Source organism: Lepidochelys kempii, chromosome 6 (genome assembly GCF_965140285.1).
Source record: "Lepidochelys kempii isolate rLepKem1 chromosome 6, rLepKem1.hap1, whole genome shotgun sequence".
Taxonomy (NCBI): domain Eukaryota; kingdom Metazoa; phylum Chordata; order Testudines; family Cheloniidae; genus Lepidochelys; species Lepidochelys kempii.
This window is the reverse complement of record NC_136385.1, coordinates 6476115-6490672: the sequence shown is the minus strand read 5'-3', so window position 1 is coordinate 6490672 and position 14558 is coordinate 6476115. Positions and strand designations below refer to the sequence as shown.

At 42.8% G+C, this 14558-nt stretch overlaps 1 protein-coding gene and 1 pseudogene across 1 annotated transcript; both read right to left on the bottom strand.

The window, feature by feature from the left end:
* Window positions 1-7327: 7327 nt before the first annotated feature.
* On the bottom strand, window positions 7328-8335 carry LOC144930611 (olfactory receptor 5AP2-like; annotated as a pseudogene).
* A 1605-nt stretch (window positions 8336-9940) lies between these two features.
* On the bottom strand, window positions 9941-10879 carry LOC140913770 (olfactory receptor 5J3-like). The gene has a single exon (XM_073350568.2). The coding sequence runs from the start codon at window positions 10877-10879 to the stop codon at window positions 9941-9943; it is 939 nt and encodes a 312-aa protein (XP_073206669.2).
* Between the last annotated feature and the right edge of the window lie 3679 nt (window positions 10880-14558).

The window sequence follows — 14558 nt, the reverse complement described above, 5'->3', positions numbered from 1 at the left end:
CTTTGGTACTCATGACTCTCTAAAGTTGAGCAGATCTTTCCATTTAATATCTAGCCTTCAGGAAGAAAAAAAGACTTTCAATGACATGAATGTCTCTACAGGTACGCATTAGCCCTACAACATCTTTCTGCTGGGGATTCCCAACGTTAGACACAGATCATTTGTAGGACTTTTGCTGGAGTTTCAGTGGTGCCAAGTGCCATCAACTCTCACTGACATTGATGGGAGCCAGAAGAGAAAACCAGTGTAAATGAAAACGTTCTACACCATTCGTTATTGTCTATACATTTACAAGAGATGATTTACCTCCTTTCCAAACTAATCTGATTTAACAACAGAGAGGGTGGGCAGGAGAGACATGGATGGCAAAGCCCTGTGCCCTAAGGGATATTTCTGGCATGGGAACGATTCAGATTTGGACAGTCTCTTGTATTGTGGCGGAATCTCTGCACATATTTAATTGAATGCAAAACAATGCACAGTGTTTTGTTTCTGTAAGGAGACAGTGCAGTAGCTCCAGGGGGAAGTGTGTGCATAACTCATAATACATTCCCTGAGACACACTGTTTCACAGGAGCAGTCAGAGTTGTTACAAGGAATCTACACATGCTCCCTTTTTGGCTCCAGTTTATTTGCAAATTTAGATTTCCCACCCATGCTGCCTCATACCATGGTGACACAGTTGATTTTTCTGGGATTCATGGACCACCCAGAGCTGCAGGTCCCACTCTTCATGTTGTTCCACCGAGCTATGTTATTGCACTGGTAGGGAATCTTGGGATGACTTTTAATCAGGATTAACTCCCATCTTCACACCCCTATGTACTTCTTCCTCAGTAATCTGTCCATTGTCAGTGTTGGTTATTCCTCTATCATTGCGCCTATGGTGCTCATGACTTCTGTAGCAGAGAGTAATAGAATCATTTCATTCACTGAGTGAGCTGTGCAATTTTTCTTTGTCTGTGTCTTTGTGACCAATGAATGATGCCTCCTGGCCACCATGGCCTCTCACCGATTCACAGTCATCTGTAACTCACTGCTCTAGAGGGTCATCATGTCCAGGAAACTCTGTGTGCTGATAGTCGTTGTGTCTTTGTGAATTCAACGGCCAGAACAATTTGTATATTCAGCTTGTCTTTCTCTCACCCCAGGGTCAGCAATCGTTTCTTCTCTGGCATACCTCCCCTTCCTTAAGCTGTCCTGCTCTGACATACACAACACAATGATGTTATTCATTTCAACTTGTCGACTATATTTGTCAAGATTACTATGCTAGTTGTTCTAGATAGTCTCTAATATGTACAGCCTCGTCACCACCTGTGGTCAGATGTTGGCTGCGTGTGTGTTCGTTCAGTGTGCTGTCCCAGCTCTGTGGAGATAGCAGACCTCAATTAAACAGCCCAATAAATCCACAGACTCAATGTTCAGTGAAGGCACCTGGCCAGGTTTACTGTCAATAGAGCACAGTAATAGCATCTGGATGGATAGTCAGACCTGTATGCTTGTGTCAATGGACGCAACTCAGGCATTGGTGGGACTCTCCACTGCTCGCTAGGCTGGCCAAAGACACTTCCTCTGAGATACATCTTTTTACACAAATACAAACAAGTGACATATTGCCCCTGACGTATCAGAGTGACACTCTCTGACGTATTAGAGTGCCACCCATTGACGGATACAAGGGCTGCCCATTACCTTGTACATGTTGGTTTGATTAAAACATCTCTATCCATCATGCTGTCATCCTGACCTTATCCTTAAGATGGGTCAGCGTGCTCCTGTTATTTCTGGGGCATGTGTTTGGTATCGAGGTGTTCTGGTACCGCCTTTCTGGAATGTGCTGGCGTATATATACTTGTGCCTAGCTCTACTTAAGCACGTGTGATTCTGCAATATCAGCCCTGTTCTTGCCAGATTCTGTGAACAGGGCCTGCCTCTTGCTCACAGCTTGGCTTTGCTTTAGATCTGCAAAGTTTTGGTTACTTCAGCTCAGGCTTTAGGCCTCACACCAGGACTCTGATACATGGCCTTATGTTTCAGGCCGTCTTCTTAATACACCATCCTGAAGATCCACTCAAACCTTTCTGTACCTGTGCCTCTCACCTGACAGCTGTCACTACCTTCTACGGTACTTTCATTTTATGTATTTACGACCCAGTTCTGGCTACACCTTGGACCAAGACAACGTCATCTCTGTGTTCCCTATGCTGACCCGCCTGATATATAGCCTTAGAAACAAGGAGAGAAGGATGCCTTTAGAAGGATGATATACAGGAAGATATTTTCTCAATAAATGTAGTTCCTGATTTTTTAAAAAAATAAATAAACAGCTGTGAGAGAGGGTGCAAGTTCTCTGGGTCACCATCCTGATTTCTCGGATTGCACCATGTCTTTGCATTGCACAAAAATGATTGTTCATAATGCAGGCTCGTTAATATTGGCAATCCCAAGAGCAACATAGGACAGGAAGTGACCCCCCCAGCAAGGTCATTGAGTCCAGTCTACTGCTGTTGCAGGCAGCAAAATGATCTAATCCCATTCATAAACTTATTCAGCTCCACTTTAAATTGAGTTAGGTTGTATAACTACACTAATTCTAGTGGGAGGCTGTTCCTGAACCTCCCTCCTCTGATGGATAGAATCTTTCTTCCACTTTCCAGACTAACTTTAGTCATGGGCATTTTATACCCGTAAATAATAAACAGGCCAGGGCTAGCTGACCCTGGTTTCAATCCACCGACCACTGGGTTATTATGGGAGTAGCACACTTCCAGCATTCTACTTAGAGGGCGTCTGCAGTTTGTTGTACTCAGTAAGGCTAGACCTCATGAGATTCTGTTTGTAAATCACAGGCCTCTTATTCTTGATTTAAAGGTGAATTGCAGTTACCATTAGTGCTTTAGGTTGGGTGTCCTCTGTAGATTGAAACTCAGGTAAAAGGATGCTGAAGTCATACAAATACCTGAGCTGTTCTGAAATTGCATCTCAATAGAGTATGCTGTTAAATATACAGGCCCATCTATTTTATATTCTCTTTTGTTAGACTGTGCTCAACTCCTGGTGTGCTAAGATCACACAATCTCAATTCCAGCACTTCCGTGACAGAATTTTAAGGAGGCCAGGACTGCAGAGAACAGTACATGTCAATCCTGTGGGATCAGAGAGAGAACTCAGGGCCTGGTATGTGGAAAATATTTCCATCAAACTCATAGATCATGTGAAGTTCACTCTGATCCCAGTGCAGACTCAGATATGGACCTGTACAAAGTCAGGGCGTGTTGTGGACAAAGCTGACAATGCAGATGATTCTTAGGGAGAACTGATTAAACAACGTCAGAATAACCACTGCACGGGCCTCTGACAAAATGCCAAGATGGAAACAGACCATCACCTAATATACCACTATTTTCATTCTCCAGTGACCTAATGTTGGGGGAAGATTATCCCACATCTGCCTACTATGAGCTTCTTCCGCTTTCCTTAGAAGCATCTGGTATAAGCCACTGTCATAGACAGGCTATTGGACTAGGTAGACCTTGTGTCTGATCCTGTCTGGCAATCCCCATGTTTCTATGAGACGGAGGGGAACTGGTAGCTTCTACAGGTTAGTTCAGTCATGGAACAAGAGTCTGCCCCAGAACTTCCCCAAACTCTGCAGGGGTATGGTTAGGATTAAGGTTAATGTCGGGAAGCTATGAAAATCAGACAATTCACACTTGCCCCTGTGACTGGATAATTTGATGTGCATCTGTAACACCGACAGACCCCAGTCTTCGGCGGTTGGGATTGAATTTGGTACCTCTGCAGCTTAGTACATGAGCCTCTACCACATGAGCTAAAAGCCACATGGCTCTTGACTAAGGATGTAGGGTAGACTCATTAAACTCTCTCTGAGTGGTCTCAGTGCCACCAGATGGGACAGAGCACCACACCCAGGCGGTGTGTGGGTTACATATCTACACCAGGTTACAAGTTAAGGACATGATCTGCCAATTGGATAGAACAAGCCAGACTGCTGCCCCAATAAGGACGTTTGCCCGTAAGTCATTAATGTGCCTTGGGAAATCCTATGGTCATAAGGGCCAGATCATCTTCTTGTGTAAATGTGTGTAGCCCCACTGACTTCAATGGAATGACACCAATTTTGACTAGTTATGGTTCTGGCCCAATGCATTCAGTAACGCTCCACCTATTTACTTTGGGGTCTCACGCATCAGCACCAATGGAGCTAATGCTGATTTTCACCTGCTGGGGATCTGGCCCCATTGATTGCAATGTAGTGACGCTAGCTTACACCAACTGGAGCTGGAGCGCCATTGATTTCAATCTGTATCTGTGAGGTTTTTGTTGAGGTTGATGGATTTCCACTCAATTTAGCCATATGGAATTGATTTCAATGGGGCAAAGATGATTTACACCCACTGGCGATATAGCCACATTAATTTAAGTGGCACTCGCTCAAGTTACATTACATTACCTGGGGTTTCTGCCCCTTTGGCATCAATGTGGTGATGCTGATTTACACTAGCTTAGAATCTGGCCGAGTGTATTTCACTTAACCATCAGTTTCAATACTGATTTGTATTCATGTTGAATTGACATAAAACACTCTGAGGATTGCACTGTTTCTTCCAGATTAAATAAGATATTCTGCTTATTTCCCTAACATAGTTTCGTGGCTTTTTAATGGCAGATTTTTATGCCCTTACCCACACTTTTTCAGCAGGTGGAAGTCCATGAGACCACTCTCACAGTAAGGGGCTATTCAGTGTAAGGACAACAGAATCGAGCCTATAGTTTCGAGATGCTCTAACATGTTGTTATGTATGGGATAAAGCCCCTTCTTGTCTGTCTTGTGCACATTAAAATTTTTAGTTTATTTGGAACCTAAGCCGATCTGGCTTTACTTGCATTGAGTAGAACTTGATCTCATTGGGGCTCCTGCTATGAGTAAGTGCTAGTCAATGTGAGCAAGGATCATAGACTCTCGCTTGCAGTGACCTGGTTTGATTTGGCATGGCTTTGGACACAATGGGCCAAATATAGCCCTGGCATAAAAGAATGATGCCAGAGATGAATTTGGCCCAAAAGTGAAGATATTGAAAGGGGAAAAAACGGGAAAGAGTAAATGCTATTGTCCAGCACTGGTTATGCCAGTAATGTTCATATTGACATAATTCTCCAAAGTTTGGAGAACTATGTAGATGGCATCCATTATTATGGATTATAATAAACTGCTGTGGGCCTCATTAAAACATTGTTTTTTGAGCAATTGTGTCGTTATCTAATTGGGCAAGAAAACATATTGGGAATGGTTAGGAAAACAACATATGAGTCATGATACAGAAATAAAGTCAATATTAACACTTGCTCTGCCAGAGTAATGAATAAGTAAACCTATTTGTAGTGTAACTGAAGTTAAGATAATTTGCCAAGACAATTTGTACAGTGGCACCTTCTCCCAGAGAACAGCTGTGTATAAAAAAAAGAGCTGCCCCTTCTCATTCAAATCAATCTGAAAAAACTATACCAGCCCCCTTGTCATTCATTAAGGACAAGAGCCATTGGCCATTGGACTCAATGGAGTCTCTCCAGTGCACATTAGTTCAGCACCATAGATCTCAGTCCTAGACATTTTTATGGGAGTGCTTCAATTTACTTCTTTATCTTCTCACCAACCTATGAAAGAGTTTCTCTGGTGATCATGAAATTATGTCAAAGATCTGCTTTGTTTGGCTTTCTTTGGACTTTGTAAACCCTGAGACAGATTCATCCTAGAAGTAACTCCATTGACTTGCGGGTATGATGTGGGGACAGATAATGATACATGTAGTCCAATCAATTTATAAAGATGTACGATTGTGATGTACTCGTACCCGTTATGAAGTACTAGTGTGATGGGGCTATCAATATTCATAGCACAAGCAAGCTTGCTCACACACTGACATTTGAATATTCATCTGCTCTGGTTACTCCAGGGAAGTTTTCTCTGAATCATCAATCACTTAAATCCACTTCTTGTGCTCCTAGGAATACTACTTATGATTTTTCCATATATGTGCAAAATGGAATGAAGCCATACTGCCATCACTAAAAAGACATCAAAGTTACTCTATTGATTAACGTCATGATGTTCTTAAACTGGCAATATGTGTGTGGGCCAAACTCATTTGGCTTCCAATGCTATTTTCCTTTCAACACTTCAATACCGGTCCAGGATTGGAAACCCCATAGTGCAATCAACAACTGCCTGTGAGCAAATGCACATTTTCAATGAGCAGTTAGACATCCAGTTCCCTGGACAACTCCCTGGAATGGGAGTTTGGTGCCTTTTGAATATCCCTACTTAAACTCCTGCAGACTGAGCCAAATATTGACTGAAGTCAATCGGAGTCTTTTCATTGGCTTCAATTAGTTTTGGATCTGTTCCTGGCTGGAGGTGGTTGAAAATTTTCTATCTAAACTTTCTGTTGATGCGGGTGGGAGGCGGGAGGTGGGAGGGGGAAGCAGTGGTTGTCTGGTAGGAGTATCTGGCCATCCGCAGAGGCTGATCATGAGGTCACCTGACAGAGAGTAAGATGCTTATAAAAGGGCAAAAGCTGCTCAATTTGGGCTCTACCTGGCCATGTTTGACCAGCTCAAACTGAGAGGAGCTGTGTGTAGGAGCTAGATGAGGAGGGAGAGGAGCAGTCTTTCTGAACATAGATGTATACACAAGGGGACTCCCAAGGAAAGGATGAGCTAGTGAGGCCCATTGAAGTTAGGATGTGTGTCCTTTTCTGAATGAGCTTGTGCTTTACTGGTGAAGTGTTCGCTCTGCCGTGTTAGATTCCTGTTCAGAGTGTCTCTCTCTGTGTGTTATATTCTTTACACATACTGTGTATGGGAGAGTTCTATGGGAGAGTTCAGCTGTAACCTAGAAGGCTCACACTGTTTGGTGGCATTCTAGGACAGGGGGTGTTTAAGCTATGGCAGAGTCTGAAAAGTCATCCCTGAGCCCAGGGACTAGGCAGCTAGATAGCAGGTTCTAGCTCTCCAGAAAGGGCGCTAGGCTGAGGGCCTGCACCCTATTGTGTGCCTAGGAACCCCAAGACGGCAGCAGTGACTGGCTCCATTCAATCTCTGGCACCTTAAAACAACTGGGGATCCAAGATGGGATTCCCCTCAACACAAGTCGGTGCATATCCAGCAAAGGGAGTCAGAGGGGAACTGTGACAAATGCTCCCTTACAATAGTGCACAGACTCTCACCGAGTTACGCAAATCCGAGATTATGGGAAAAGTTCCGTAAACTAGAAATAGGAGTTTCTTTGGGGTTTTTTTTGCGCTTAATGGTCGGAGATACGTTTCCGATTTACGCAAAACTCGAGGTACACGAGGCATTCCGGAACGGTAGCTTGCATAAGTCGGGGAGCGTCTGTATTCTTTGCAGCCTCGCAGTCATTCTTGAACATGGGAAACTGAATTTCCAAGATTAACAGTCTTGGATTCCTTTTTTTTCCGAACAAGCCACAGAATACAGTTAAAACAAAGAAATCAGAGCTATGACACAGAGAATTCACTATTAATTCATCACTGGTTTATTGATAAGCACAAATCCCAATAATTATATTAACTGAGAACAAACCTTCCTGTTTATCATCCTTCTAAAGGCATCCTTCATCTCCTTGTTCCTCAAGCTGTAGATCAGGGGATTCAGCATGATAATTATGAGTATATAAAACACAGAGATGATCTTGTCTGGGTCTGTGGTGTAGTCGGAACTGGGTTGTAAATACATGAAGATCAAAATCCCGTAGAAAATTGTTACGGCCATCAGGTGGGAGGCGCAGGTGGAGAAGGTTTTGCGTCTGCCCTTGACAGAGTGGATCTTCAGGATGGCAATGAGGATGTACATGTAGAAGAATAGTACAATGAGAATCGTAGTCATGACCACTATAGTGGACAAGGTGAAATACACTGTGTTAGCGTTGTGGGTGTCGGAGCAGGACAGCTTAAGGATTGGGGGGATGTCACAGAAGAAATGGTGAATGACATTGGAGTCACAGAAGGACAGGGTAAATTATAAATGGAGTCTGAAGAACCGCGTTCACAAAGCCACATATGTAGGAAGCAACCGCTAGTAAACACACACAGTATCGTTGACATGATGAGGCTCTAGAGCAAGGGGCTACCGAGTGCTAGGAAGTGATCAGATGCCATTACCGCCACCAGGCAAAGCTTCCTTGTTCATCTTTAAGGTGCCACAGGACTCCTCATTGTCTTTGCTGAAACAGGCTAACCCAGCTACCCCTCTGAAATATACGGTATTGGTGGGAGTAACATTACATGAGCATTATTATTGATAGTACTGAATTAATTTATTAGAATTAGGCTTAATCCCAACCCCCTTCTCTTAGGTGCTGTACAAACATATAACAAAAAGACAATCTCTGGCCAAAGGAGCTCATAATGTAAGCTTAAAATAAGAGACAAGAGGTACAGATGGAGAACAGAATAAGGTGACAGAAAGATGATTGAGAATAAAGCTGTATAAAAAGTACAGAGAGCCTTGTTCAGAATTTTATTTTTTAAAATATTTTTTATAATTTTAATTAATAATATCAATGTTTATTTTTAAGTCTTTTTGTTTTAAATGTTCAAACCTTTACAGTCGCAAGAAATTATGGGAGATCAGGCAATGGGAGGTCAGACATAATTTTTTTAATGACAGCCAACACTGAGATTCAAAAAGTTAAAGCTTTATAACTGTTAAAACACAAATTGTCAACATCACATGTCAAAATAAATATCCTTAAATCAAACTCTTGTACATTCTCAAGCTGCAATTTTTCTTACTCTTGCCTAGCTGTACATTTCAATTATTGAAAGCAATATTTTTTTCATTGGTTTGTGTGCTTGTGGTGAAATCAACATTTACCAACATTTTTTTGAGAAAAGTCTATTCCTTCCAAGCCTAAGTATATATGATAGCACTGTTGAGAATAGATGTATATAGGACTGGTCTGAGTATAGATGTGATCAATATAAAGACAAGTGCAAAGTACTTCACTCTGGAAGGAAAAATCAAATGCACAAATACAATGTGAGGAATAACCTGCTAGAGAGAAGCGCAGCTGAGGTGGATCTGAGAGTTCAAGTGGATCACAAGTTGAGTATCAGCCAACAATGAGATGCAGTTCTGAAAAAGGCTGTCTGGGGTGTATTACCAGGAGTGTTGTATGTAAGACCAAGGAAGTAACTGTTTGGCTGTACTTGGCACTGGTGAGGCTGCAGTTGAAGTTCTGTGTCTAGGTTTGGGAGTCACACTTTAGAAAAGATGTGGGCAAATAGGAGAGAGTCCAGAGGGGAAAAACAAAAATGACAAAAGGGGTTTGCAAAATCTGATTTATTAGGAAGATTTAAAAAAAAAATTGGGCATGTCTTGTTTTGAGACAAGACGACTGAGGAGGGACCTAATAACAGTCTTCAGCTACGTTAAGGGCTGTTATAAAGGGGATAGAGATTAATTGTGTCAGGCTCACAAAGCCCTTATGAGGCCCAGACACTAAAGAGAGCAAAAGTATTGAATTCACATAGTGCAAGTTACATACTGAGCATTAATCAGAGCAACACATTAAGAAATTAAAGTTAGAAACAAGTTTTATTTTATTTTAAATCTCAGATAACCTTTCAGGGCAGCATTTCAAATAGATTCATGGTCAAGAAATAAGGAAGGGTGTCTGTTGGAACAACCACATAATGACAGGACATTAGGTAACATTGTTCCTCTCAAGCAATCGTAAAACGTAATTTCCACATGCTACATCAGTTCTTTGAGGTTCATTTAATTCCTGTACAACATTTGAGATACACAAATGAAGGCAGTGACACATAGACGATACTCCTCTCCTTCTTCCAATTGTTCTTCTCAATTGACTGGAATTGTCATGGTGAACAAATTAGGTGAGAATGTTTTTCCAGTCTACCACCCTCTTTAGAGCATCCTTAATCTCCTTGTTCCTCAGGCTGTAAATAAGGGGGTTCAGCATGGGGACCACCAGGGTATAAAACACAGCAGAGATTTTCTCCTGTTCCAGCGAGTAGGTGGAACTGGGTTGTATGTGGCTTAAGCTCACAGGTACATAGAGCATGGTGACAGCTGTCAGATGAGAGGCACAGGTGGAGAAGGCTTTCTGCCTGCCCGTAGCAGAGTGGATCCTCAGGATAGAGAAGAGGATGTACAGATAAGAGATGATGACAATCAGGAGGGTGGACATGGCAATAACCCCAGAGAACATTATGAGCAAAATCTCATTGATGCGGTTATCAGAGCAGGCGAGCTTCAGCAATGGGTTAGTGTCACAAAAGTAATGATTGATGATGTTGGGCCCGCAGAATGACAACCTCAACAAGCCACATGTGTGGGTCAGTGAGTTCACGAGCCCCCCTACATATGAGCCAGCCACTAGACGAAAACAGACTCTCTTAGACATAACAGCAGTGTACAGCAGAGGGTTACAGATGGCTACATAGCGGTCGCATGCCATCACGGCCAGCAGAAACCCTTCTGTGGTCACAAAAACAGCGAAGGAGAAGTGTTGGGCAATACAGGCAGAGTAAGAAATGCTTTTACTCCCCACTAAGAAATTCACCAGCATCCTCGGAGTGAAGACTGAGGAATAGCAAAGGTCAATGACAGACAGGTTACTGAGGAAGAAGTACATGGGGGTATGGAGTCGGGGATCAACCCTGATCAACATGATCATCCCGAGATTCCCCACCAGCGTAAGAATATAGATCACCAGAAACACCGCAAAGAGGGGTATCTGCAGCTCCTCACGATCTGTCAACCCCAGGAGGATGAACTGGGTCACCATGCTGTGATTGCCCTCAGCCATTTATACAGGGGTACATGAAACCATACCTGCTGGATAACAAGAGAAAGCAGCGTGGAAGAAGGAAATTTCATGGCATGAATTAAATCTGAATGGCACCACCGGGCTTGAGAGTGGGTAGTGAATATCTTACAGGAAACCAGCCACCCTGATGTCTGGGAAAAGTTGAGATGGACTTTTTGATTTACACTCCCTTTTCATGAGGACTGGGATTTTCAAAGCTCTCTAGGAGATTTTGGCATCCCAGTCTCCATAAAATTGACTGGAATTAGGCATCCAGTTCCCCTTGGGGAATTTCCAAATTCAAGCACATTCTTACAAATTTTCCCCAATGAAATATACCTGCATGAATTATGAGTTTACTTTATATTGTCTGCTCACTAAGGGTAAGTTAGAAAGCTCTCGTACTTGGGATCCTATTCTCTGGGTTCAGACTCCTCCCAGATAACCCTTTTAGATGACTACAGCATCTCAGTTGTGTCCCAGTCACTTGGTTACTGCTGCTTCATAACATATCCCCTGTTGCTAATCCCAAGCGTTTGAAAACCAGGAACCAGGCTTCCAAAAATCATGCGATTGGCTTAAAATCTTGAGACCTTTTTAAAATAATACAGAAAGGGTTTAGAAAGGGTAGATCCATCTTTAGGATATATGGGGTCTTAAGAAGTATTTTTAAACCCTGTGCCCAATGGCAGCCTTAGGGGGATGACAGCAATTTTTTTAGAGTTGTGATTTTATAATCTTCAGCAACATACTGATGAAATATTTTTAAAGCAGATTTTAAACGTAGCTCCGGTAGACTAACATGTTCTGAGTAAATATTACAGTGATGCACAACTGTTTTTGTCAGTAAATTCAGAAACTGACAGTATATACCCAGGAGCTGGCAAATGCCCATTAAATGGTTCCATTACCACTTTAATGGCTCTTTAAGAATTTCATTGTTGTGCTAATAGGTCTGGCAGGCTGGAGGCTTTTTCACTTTTAAGTTAACTCGATCCCTTCCAGAGGAAGACTCACCAGGCTGCAGCAGCCACCAGCAACAGGGATAGGAAGAGGCGGGTAGGTGGATATTAAGACTCAGGGGTGGCCCAAATTTTCAGGTGCCCTACACAGCTGTGTTTGCTGCCTAAGCCTAAGGGTGGTCCGGAGAGAAGGGCAGGGAAAGGTTTTGTTTTTGCAAGATTTTGTTATTTCAGAATTTGTTGGGTTAGGACCAAACCCCCAGTATTTGAAAAAGTAAGTCTCTGAAAAAGGGAATGGATTCCTGGAGCCATGGACCCTGGAAATTTTGGGTGTACCCAGCCCCCAGGGCAATGGCATGTGTAGCAGCTCCAAGGCCGTGGACTCTGGTTGCTAGCAGGCCACATGGCAAGTTGCCAAGGAGCTGGGAAAGTGAACTAGCAGAAACCAGGCAGAATTCTCATGTAGGCAGAGTTTCCCCAATTCCGTGGTGCTGCAGTGAAATTGGCCTGTCTTCACGAAATGTTTCAATTTCATTCAGTCAGCAAATTGCAATGGAACAATGTTTCTGGGCCCTGAAGGGGGTCACGTTTCCAAGCTTTTCTTAGCAACTCTGAGGGCTAGAAACATACTTAAAAAAATCTGAGATTCTTAAGTGATCACATGGCTGAAGGAGCTGGGGCTTTAAGAGAAGCACCAAATATCATGAGAATTGGCAACTGTGCCTTCGGTCTATGCTTTCCTTCTCTAGGAGCTTTCTGGTCACTTGTCTCCAGTCCCAACTGCTTACACCTACTAGTGGTACACACTGCCAGGTCCTTCATCTCTCTGGGCCATTCGCCATGACACAGGAGTATGAGGTAGACAGGAAAAGGTGAAGGAATAATGTTGGCACAGAAGCGACGATGGGAAATTGTGTGCAAAGCAAGGCTCTGAAGGAGGGAGGCAGGATGCCTGGAAAAGGTAGCATACAGGGAATGCCAGAAGCCACAGGTGAGAGAATAAGATAAATGGAGAAGTTGCTGTGTAGACAAGGAGTGTGAGAAGAATGGGGAGGAAGAGAGAAAGAAGGAAGAAAGAAGGCTGAAGAGACATGAAGCCAAAACTATGTAACACCTCAAAAGTGAGGCTTTCTCCATTTGCTTCCTTCTTCTGGCTCCCCCTTCCCCATTTCATCACACACAAACAGCTTGTTTTCAATCCAAGGCCCTTCACAGGCTCTCAACACCTTGAGGATCCTCTGCTATTGAAATGTCATCTACCACCTCCGCCTTTCCAATGCTACCCACTGGTCAAATTTTTCAAACAAACACAAAGATGTCTGGAGCTGCTGCAGTGCAAATAATTATTGTTATTTCCCCCTTATGGTGAGAGATCAGCCACACCACAACCCATTGGATCCAAGTGTCTGTCCTCCCCCTCCCCCACCCCTACTCACATCCATACACAACACTGGATAATGGTCAGACTGGCGCTAGGGGCATTAGACTGAGATTGGCCTTTTAAGTCCTGGCTCTGCTACAGAATACCTGTGTGATTTCGGACAAAGATTTCCTCTTTGCCTCAATTCCCTCTTTATTAAATTTGGATAATAAACCTTCCTTTCACCCACCCTCTTCTGTCTTGTTTGTTAGCCTATAAGCTCTTGAGGGCAGGAACTATCTCTTACTATGTGTTTTCGGTGAACCCAGTACAGTGGGGGCACTGATCTCTAACTGATAACACAACAACAATAAATACAAGTTTTACAACCCTGACTTATCTCTATAATTGGCTGTAACCAAAGCCCAGAATCTGAAAATCATCAAAGGTTACAGAAGTTGGATCTGAATCTGATTCCAGATCTCTGAAGTGTGTAACTCAGATGCATCTCTATGTACAATACTGGATTCTTACCTAGTATCCACCTGGACCTTTCAGGCTCTTTTTCATGAACCATGTCCGTTTTCACTGTTATTTATCCTGAGACAGAAAAAATGAACAAACAAACAATGTCTGTCTCAAGTTGCCAAAAGGTTGACTACACTAACATCACACGTCTAAGTAAATGGAGAAAATGAAAAATTATGTCCAGGAATCAGAAGGGAAGAAAAATAGTTAACCCACCTCCACTGAAGGAAAGAGGTATTGAACCATAGCTGCTGGTGGATGAAAGTGTTCACTCACTCTTCATCCCTAAGGAACATGTTAAGGCACCACAAACCTTATATATTCATTTCTGTGGCATTTAGGGATCAAGTCTCCGAAGTACGTTACACCTTCAATTATAGTCTCAAGCCAGGCATAGAGGGGCTCATTACAATGCCCTCTGTGGTGCCCTATCTTACCTCCAAATGATGCACGTGCTAAGTAGCTTTCTCTATTATTCTTTGCTTAGTTTTACAGAAAGCTCTCACTGTTTTGCTAAGCCACAAAAGAGGTCTCAGGGGCAGTGTAACTGAAAATGAATGGCTAAGTCTGTCTTTCCGTATGGAGGAGTCGGTGAATTCAGTGTCAAAGTTAAGCTTAAAAGAAATCCAGACATGTTAAACTGTGGAAAGAGCACAGTTACAGCAATCAAACAACTTTAACTTTGTAAAGCACTAATTGTAAGGCTTGGCATCCACACAGAGCAGAGTTTACCACTCCTCATGGGGTAAAATTGATTTTTCATACATTTTAAGTCCAGAAGAGGACAATATGATCATCTAATCTGACCTCCCGCATAACAAAACCTTGT

Coding starts and splice junctions, on each gene's coding strand:
- LOC140913770 (XM_073350568.2), bottom strand. CDS start 10,879: ATGGCTGAGGGCAATCACAGCATGGTGACCCAGTTCATCCTCCTGGGG.